Source organism: Trypanosoma cruzi, genomic scaffold, assembly GCF_000209065.1.
Source record: "Trypanosoma cruzi strain CL Brener 1047053516999 genomic scaffold, whole genome shotgun sequence".
In the NCBI taxonomy this organism is placed as follows: Eukaryota; Euglenozoa; class Kinetoplastea; order Trypanosomatida; family Trypanosomatidae; genus Trypanosoma; species Trypanosoma cruzi.
Window position 1 is genome coordinate 79246 of NW_001849399.1, and position 8151 is coordinate 87396.

Here is an 8151-nt window from a genome sequence, read left to right on the forward strand (position 1 = left end):
GCCTTGGGCCACTTTAAGCCATCTTGGCCGCGGTAATAGTTGGATAGGGCCCGCACATATAAGTAGGAAGGATCTTCCTCGTGTTTCTGAGCAAACCGCAAAAGGGCACGGTTGACCTCCTCAGGTTGCTGCGGGGCTCGGGCCTCGCCAAAAATGAATGCAACAGGGGCGCAATCAGGAAAAGATCGCGCTGTCGACGCCAGACACCGTTCCGCCGCTGCAAAGTCTCGCTCCTCCAAAAACCGCTGTCCATTTTCGATCGCCTTACTTCCCTCCTCTGCATTCAGGTAAAGTTCGTGTACGTGTCTTATTTCTTCTTTGGATGCGCCAGAACTCTTTAGCGCCTCGACGCCTTCATTTAGTCTCTGCGCAACCTCCTGAAAACGCCCTAAGTTGCAGTAAGCATTGTGAAGACGTGAGTAGGCCTTGGAAAACGTTTTGTCGACCGTGATTGCTGCCTCAGCGTCTTGGGCAGCAGCCTCAAAGTCGCCCTTTTTAAAGTGGGCCGCACTACGATTCGAAAATAGAGCCGGCTCTTGTGGATTGACCTCAATTGCCTGAGTGTAACGCAGAACGGCAGTGTCGAAGCTGCCGGCCTTAAACGCCTTATTTCCCTCCTCCCGGAGTTCCGTCCACTGCGCAGAATTCTCACCCGTAATGCCGCCCATCGGGAGTATGAGAATGATGAAAATGAAATGGGGAAAAGAAACGGGGTGAATATTTCGTCTCCCTCAGTTTTAATCCCTTCTAATTTTAATCTTTTAAACCTTACTTAATATTAAGTCCTTTTTTCCCCCTACTGTGGTAAACAAGCTCCTGAAGCCCCGGCTATTTCCTCGCGGCAAAACTCATACAAAGAAGACAAATACGCACATTGCATTATCAATTAGAAAGAAAAACGCGGAATTAAAAATAGCAAAACAGATGTATGCATGCACAGGGAAGAACTCAACGGTGCAGCTGCTGTTGCAATGACCATCACCACATCCTTTTTATCCTCCTCTTTATCTCATACAATAAATTCAACCGTTACATTCCATGCATTATTTTATGAGAAATTGAAATAATAATCGTAATTCGTGTATATATAGAAACATACGTCAATGCACACAAAATTATACGCATATGCATATACGCATTTAGTATTAAACGCGTAACTAGGAGCAGATGGATCCAACAACTAACCTACAAATAAGGCGCAACCTCCCAAAGACGCGGAAGCCCTTCAATGATAGTTCTAGCGTATTGTTATTATTGTTGCTTTTGCTTTTACTCCTCTTTATCTTCAGGTGGGCCTGCTCTCTGGCGCCTTTTTACTCGCTTTGGGAGCTCTGAGATGTGCCAAGGAAAGAAATTTTTCACTCAAAAATTCAGGTTGACCGGGGCCGGGAAAAAACGAATGGGGTATCCCAAATTTCGGTTTGTTTGTTGTTGTTGTTGTTTTTTGGGTTGCTTGAAGGCTTCCTCGCCCCCAGCACACGTTTAGCGCATCCAATATGATACATTGTATTCTTTCCAGCGCCAGATTCTCCGTCAGATTCAAACACCGAGACCTTTTAACCCCCAGCGCCCTTCAATGGCCCTACAAATTACAATCACCTCAATTTTATTTTAATTCCAACAAAAAAATTATACGAAGAATACGCAAAAACCGTCATGCAGACGTCAGCAATAAACATGTTGCTGGGTGTCACCATGCATCATCATGTTAAACTCTTAAAAAACAGATCGTGTAAAATTTCTTTTCTCGCCCGAACAACCCCGTCACGACACAAGTCATTGACGGCAAATGATATCCCAAATGTCATTGCACCTATTGACCAGCCAAAAGGCATTTTCCTGTACAGGGAAGCATAGAATCCAGGTTTCATAAATATATTTTTAAGATCGCCCAACCCCGAGTACACAATTTGTTCAACCTGCCGCTGTCGCTTGGCAACATTAAGAGGATACGTCGTGATTTGGCCAGCGACCCCGGCACACATGCCGGCAAGAAGCCGCTGACCAAAGGTTTCACATTCATATCTCTCCTTGATGAATTCATATGTGGCAAACCCTATGCCTGCAAGAGGACAAATGCCCATGATGGCGAGAGAGCAGCCCTCCCAAAGAGAGTGTAAGCCCTTCTTTCGTGCCATATCACGGAGTATCCAGTAGTATGATTGAGATACCGGCGAAAGTCTATTTGTAGCAGCATTGGCACGCACAAGATCAAGTGGATATAAGATGGCTGTTGCCAATGAAGCCGCCGATCCACCCGCAAGAAAATTAGTAGCAGGTGAAGGCGTTACAGAGTACAAAAGTCGTTCCGCGGCTGTTTGAAAGACATCAAAGAAACAATAGGTAAGCGCCCCGTAGGGAATGACTCTCATCATAGTTATTCCACTGCTCTGCCACATATTTGGTTTCTCAGCTAACATATCACCTATCAACGCAAAACCCTGACGTCCAAACGTATGAGGATCAGATGCGCTCATACTCACTTGATAAATAATTTTTAAGTGATCAAATGGTATAGTCCAAAATTTTGCCACTCCAGCTGCTACCCCACCACATACAAGTGCCTCAGGAAGTGTCACCAAGTACTCTCGATGAGAATACTGAGCAGCTTTCTCTTCATACTCTCGAATACGCCGCCTAACAATATCATTGACGGTGAAGGCCGTGGCGACGGCAATCGGCCCCTTGATCCAATTCATCTGAAGTCCCTTATACCAGCCTTGAAAAACACCTTCTTCCTTATAAATTGTCCAGAGGGCGTGAAAAACGCCACGGTAACGACCAGGAGTCACCTGCATACGCCGACGCACAATGTCCAAAGGGTAAGTGGCGGACTGAGCAATAAGACCAGCCAATCCGCCGGCCACCATTCGCTCATGTACAGGGATTGCCTTTTCCGAGGGAAGATTATGCCATTGAACAATATGGCTTTTCAGCGTTTCAAAAACAGCAAAACTGCATCCAGCATACGGCATAATGCCCACAAGTGTAGGCACCAAACCAGAGTAGAGCGACTTCCAGCCATGTGATCCCACTAGCATTTTGTATGCAATGCGATAGCTTGGAGGCTTTTCACCAGTGGAGCTGTGAAATGCTAGTCGAGCCCGCATCAAATCCAAGGGGTAAGTGAAGGCAGTTGCTGTCGCCCCAGCAAGAGATCCGCCTAAGAAACGTGCTGTTACGGCTAAACGCTCATCTTCGGCTCCGTCTACTCCTTGAGAGTTTGCCAAATAGAGAAATCCACTGTGGTAGTAGTCAAAAGAAGCAAAGGTAATGGCAGCATAAGGCACCACACGCATCATCATCGCACCATTTCCAATCCAGAGTCCCAAAAGACCGTGATTATGCACCGTCTCCACACCCAAGACCACTGCATTACGAAGTGTAAACCGTCTCCCTGGATCAACCTGAAAAATAATTTTCACCCTATCCCCTGGCGCTATCACCGTTTTGCTAACTGCACCTGCAATACCACCTGCTGCGAATCCCTCCAAAAAACGCACAACACTTTGAGCAAAGCGATGGGTACGGCTGGGCTGTTCAGGAACATCCGGAACAGTACACTCAATAAAGCGCTCAAAGCCAAATTGCTCCTCGCTCAACAAGGTAAAACGCTTCTGATTTTCCTCACAAAAAAGCACCCATTGCGCTTCGGTCAAGCCTCCAATTTTACCCTGGTCAAAACGTTCCACAAGATCGTAAATCCGCTCAACTGGAAGTGGAATTAACGGTGTTATTTGCCTCACAATCACATCAGTCGGAATAAACGGAGCTGCTGCTCCCGTAGTGGTATTAAACGGCGCTTCATCTGTATCTTTACCCACCATCGAATGCAAACTAGAGTAAAGAAGAAAAAAAAAAAAAAACAAGAAGCCGTCAGATAAATCCTCTTAACACACACAGAAATAAATTCATCAAGGCCACCGAATTCAGCGAGGCACTTCCACAAGAAGAAAAATATGAGAAAATAAATAACAATAAAAATATTTCCTTGGTTTTTCTATTTTCCTCCCCCTTTCTTGTTTTTATTATTATTATTTTACATGCCCCTCACAGCCTCTTGTATGAGAACAGAAATGCTCAAGGAACACCGCAAAAATGAGCTAAGCCCTTTTTTGAGTCTGAACAAGAAGAACTATATGTCGCAGGCGGATCAACACAAAAAAAAAAAAAAGTAAAGAGTAAAAATAAATTCAGACAGAAGGCCAGAAGAGTCCCGTAAAACGAATTCTGGTTCAGCTTTCACCATTAAATTCAACATTTCGTGCACCAATCACAGAAACACATACAGACAGAAATAAAAACATTCTGCACTATCAACACAAACAACAAGAAGAAACAGAAAAACCTCTCTGTTCCATGATATTACAAATGCACCAGTAAAACCGAAAGACAAAACAGAAAAAAATCAGGAAATCCAAACCCTGCCCGAAATCACCTTTTTCCTTCGTGTAGAAGCCCCAAAACAAGATAGGCCTTTCTTTGTTATTGTTGTTTTTACTTTTTACTGTGAATGCTCATAAACATCAAATGCCGTTCATGACATCATTTCATCTATTTAACATCCAGGTTGTCCCGTCTCCGCAAATAAGAATCAATTTCACCCTTGATAGCACGGAACTCCTCCTCATATTCTCGGCCTTCAAGCTGATACAGACGCAATTTTTCCTCAAGCTCTGCATAAAGTACTTTCACACGAGTCAATTCTCGACGTAATACTTTGAGTTCAATCTGATTGGAACGCTCTTCTTCAGAAAACCTAACATTACTGGAAATACTACGCTTCCAACAGCTGTGCATATTTTCTATATAAGCACCAACCTCGCGCAATGAAGAAGTAGTTGAAAGACCCTGAGCCAAAGGTTTTTGAGAATCTAAACGAGGAAGAGTCTCTCGTCGTATCAACCGTGGAAATTCGCATTCCTCAATTTTTCTCCAATACATAACATCTGAATGATCGGTATCCGTAGATGTCTCGGTAATGAAGGCCTGCTGACCAACAGACGTTTTTTCTCGAGTCATGGGAATTCTTTTTCGTGGTACAAATGGAGCTAAAATATGTTGAGTAACAGGATCATAAAACTTTGTGCGCCAATCCATCTGAGGAAATCGAGACATTAATCCACCAATCAACCGTGTTGTAGTCAAAAGAATCCCTTCATCCTCACTATTAAACGGAACGCTTCCACCGAATTTGTTCTCTACATGCACTACAGCTACAGCCATCTGCGAATTTTGGTCAGAAGCAAAAACTGGAAATATAAGAAGGCTTGAATTGGTCTTTGAACCATCTGAAATCTGCTGATTCAAAGCAATTCCACTAGCCAAAACGTCTGCATCCAAGGATCCCAAGCATTTGTGACGAACCAACTCAGGAGGAAAGGTAAGACGAGCGGCGCAGTTAGCAATAGATACCATTTCATCGTCTTTACGAACAAAAATATGGGCGGAAGTGGCCTTCAATAATCTCGTTGAACCTTCCAAAATGTTATACAATGAGCACGCCAAACAACGCGAGACCTCTTTTGAGACGGCTAACTGTCCCTGAGGAGGTTTTTCTCTTGGAACTGGAAAGACACTGATACTAGAGGGCTTAGTAACTGTTGGTTTTTGTGGCAAGGTCAAAGAACGAGATATCAATGATTTTCTCACTTGTGGAGTTAATTCAGGTAAACCATCGGCCCGCTTAAAACGGTCCTTTTCACCAGAATTTTTGCTTAAGTTCGGTTTCCTCCCAGCACATGCAGTCTCTATGATGTCCACCGCCTGGCGTATTCGAGCAGTCAAAGGCACTACTTGATCAGGACGCAGCCCTTGTTCCGTATTTGAAAGTGTATCAAGAATAACAGCTACAAGCCTTAGCTCATCTAATTGCTCATCAACCTCATTCATCCTATTTCCAATAATAAATATGAGGCCTCCCTTGGGCCTCTTTTTTTTTTTTTTTGCTCCTGTTTTGCCTTTCAAACTAATAAAAGAGAAGAGCATACAGATAAATAAAATTAAAGCAAACTGAATTCCAAAACAAAAATATATATATATATATTTTATTATATTTACATAAAAGCAAATAAATAAGCATAATGCATCAAAATCATGGTGAAAGTAGAAAAAAAAAGTGCCTATTTATACACCGCGGTGGCTTTAATCCATGCCAACCAAAAAGCTGGTATAAAATTGCGCTAAAATACGCGTGTTCAATGCTCATTAAATAACTGAAAGGAGATACAAAAGGTTTTCTTTCTCCTCTCCCTCCAAAAACTACGCACATGCAGAAATACAGGCATTTAATGGAAAGCAATTTTAATAAAAACCTGCACATGCCAAAAAATTCAACGCTATAACTAACAGAAAAAAGCTGGTTTGAATTGAGCCACAATAATTGTCATATTATCGCAACCAACCCCTTGTACCCTGGGGGCCAAACACTTATCCAACACCATTTCGCACACCAAACCAATATCACTATCAGTTTCCTTAAGACCCTTCTTAACAAGATCACAACATTCCTCATTAGAAAGAACATCCCACACTCCATCACAAGCAATAACTATAAATGCATCTTCGGAGGTCCATTTCACTCTATTTACCTCTGGTAAAGCTGTAACCATTTGTTCCTCCCAGGAAACTTTTGGATTTTCTTTGAAATCAAAGTCACCTATTGCCCGGCTAAGTGCAAGTGTACCATTGACCCGTTGACATTGAACAGTCCCACCAGCCTTTTCGACTCTCGCCTTCTCTGTAGCTACAGAAGGCTTGTGATCAGTACTCAAGGGAATAGCTCTATTTCCCCGAAATAATACCGCTCGACTATCACCGGCATTTGCACATACGATTTCACCCTGTGCCAGCAGTACACAAATTATCGCCGTCCCTCCTTCTGAACGAAGTGCAGGCATTTCAGAAAGCTTCCGGTCTAGAGATATAAAAGCCTTTAAACGCCTCATCGTATACGCCCTCGCGGTACTCTGGTGTGGCCATAAGTTCATCAAGAATATGTCCACTGCAATACTTCGCAATTTTGTACCCATTATGACCATCAAAGACTCCAAAAAACGCATGGTGTTTATCACCTTCAAGATTTAGCTGAGCCACGTGGGCATCCTCCATTGATTTACGCCATCCTTGCATTCCACAACATCCGACACGCAAATGTGAGGTTTCAAAGGTACTTGTATGCTTCTCCGTAACAGGTTTAGACAGTGTCTCGCCCATTTTGCTAATCCAATATAAAACTTTAAAAAATTCAAAAAATATATATAGAAAAAAAAAAAAAGAAGATATGTATAAGAACAAAACAAAAAGGTTAGCTTTGAAATAAACAAAAACACCAACAATTTTGAGCAAAAAAAAAAAAAAAGGAAACCACCTCCAAAAGCAATTTTTGAGTCACAAAATACATAACTCGGAGTCAAGCAATAGATGTATGATCAATCTTCATCTGAAAAGTCTTGCAATTCATGAAATCTGCCAAGAGCTCCTGAAAGCGTCGTTGACTGACCTCTGTCAGTTAACTTAGATGTAAAACCCACAAATACAGCTTGATCCTCTCTAGACACAGTAACAAGAGGTTGTTGTTGGATAGCAGCATTATCAGGAGCTGGTTCAAAATACTGCCGGTCCTTTGCATGGGATAGCTCCACATAAAAAGGCGCCGTCTCGTGGCGAATACTGTCCGTGACAGTAACCCCATTAAAAAACGGATGCCGCAAAATTTCTTCAAATCCATAGCGTTCTTCTGGATCAGCAATTAAATGAGAAATTAAATCAACAGCTTCTGATGATAGTGCATCGGGCTCCTGAGGAAAGCCCAAGTACTCTTTGAAACAAACTATTTTTTTGGCTGTCACATTTTTACTGTCACTAAAAAATGGTGGATAACCACACAGCATTTCATACAGAATAATTCCAACACTCCACCAATCACAAGAATAGGTATACCCACGCCCAAGTAAAACTTCAGGAGCAATATACGCGGGTGAACCAACTGTAGAAAAGAATATGGCCCTCCTTTCCTTTCGATCCTTAAAGCGAGATTGTGTATCTGCGCCATCATCAAATATTTCATCAAGATTTGAGCGGCAAAGAGTTTCCAACCACTCTGGGTCCCTTTTTGATAAACCAAAATCTGCCAGCTTTATATGACCATCC

General features: G+C 42.6%; 4 protein-coding genes and 1 pseudogene across 4 annotated transcripts, besides 3 other annotated features; all 5 read right to left on the reverse strand.

Moving 5' to 3' along the window:
* Positions 1-668, reverse strand: Tc00.1047053508659.9 (TPR-repeat-containing chaperone protein DnaJ, putative; the record flags this gene model as incomplete). Its single annotated transcript, XM_800361.1, has 1 exon — positions 1-668. A coding segment is annotated over one exon (668 nt), but the record flags the coding sequence as incomplete, so codon positions are not given.
* Positions 1-8151: a sequence feature (heterozygous, non-Esmeraldo-like haplotype).
* Tc00.1047053508659.18 (mitochondrial carrier protein, putative) lies at positions 1704-3827 on the reverse strand (the record flags this gene model as incomplete). Its single annotated transcript, XM_800360.1, has 1 exon — positions 1704-3827. One exon carries the CDS (start codon positions 3825-3827, stop codon positions 1704-1706), a length of 2124 nt encoding a protein of 707 aa, XP_805453.1.
* Positions 4555-5988, reverse strand: Tc00.1047053508659.30 (hypothetical protein, conserved; the record flags this gene model as incomplete). The annotated part of the gene is made up of 1 exon (XM_800358.1): positions 4555-5988. The coding sequence occupies one exon, from the start codon at positions 5986-5988 to the stop codon at positions 4555-4557; it is 1434 nt and encodes a 477-aa protein (XP_805451.1).
* Positions 6027-6059: a sequence feature (AT_rich).
* Tc00.1047053508659.40 lies at positions 6343-7215 on the reverse strand (annotated as a pseudogene).
* Positions 7227-7276: a sequence feature (AT_rich).
* On the reverse strand, positions 7431-8151 carry Tc00.1047053508659.50 (serine/threonine protein kinase, putative; the record flags this gene model as incomplete). The annotated part of the gene is made up of 1 exon (XM_800359.1): positions 7431-8151. A coding segment is annotated over one exon (721 nt), but the record flags the coding sequence as incomplete, so codon positions are not given.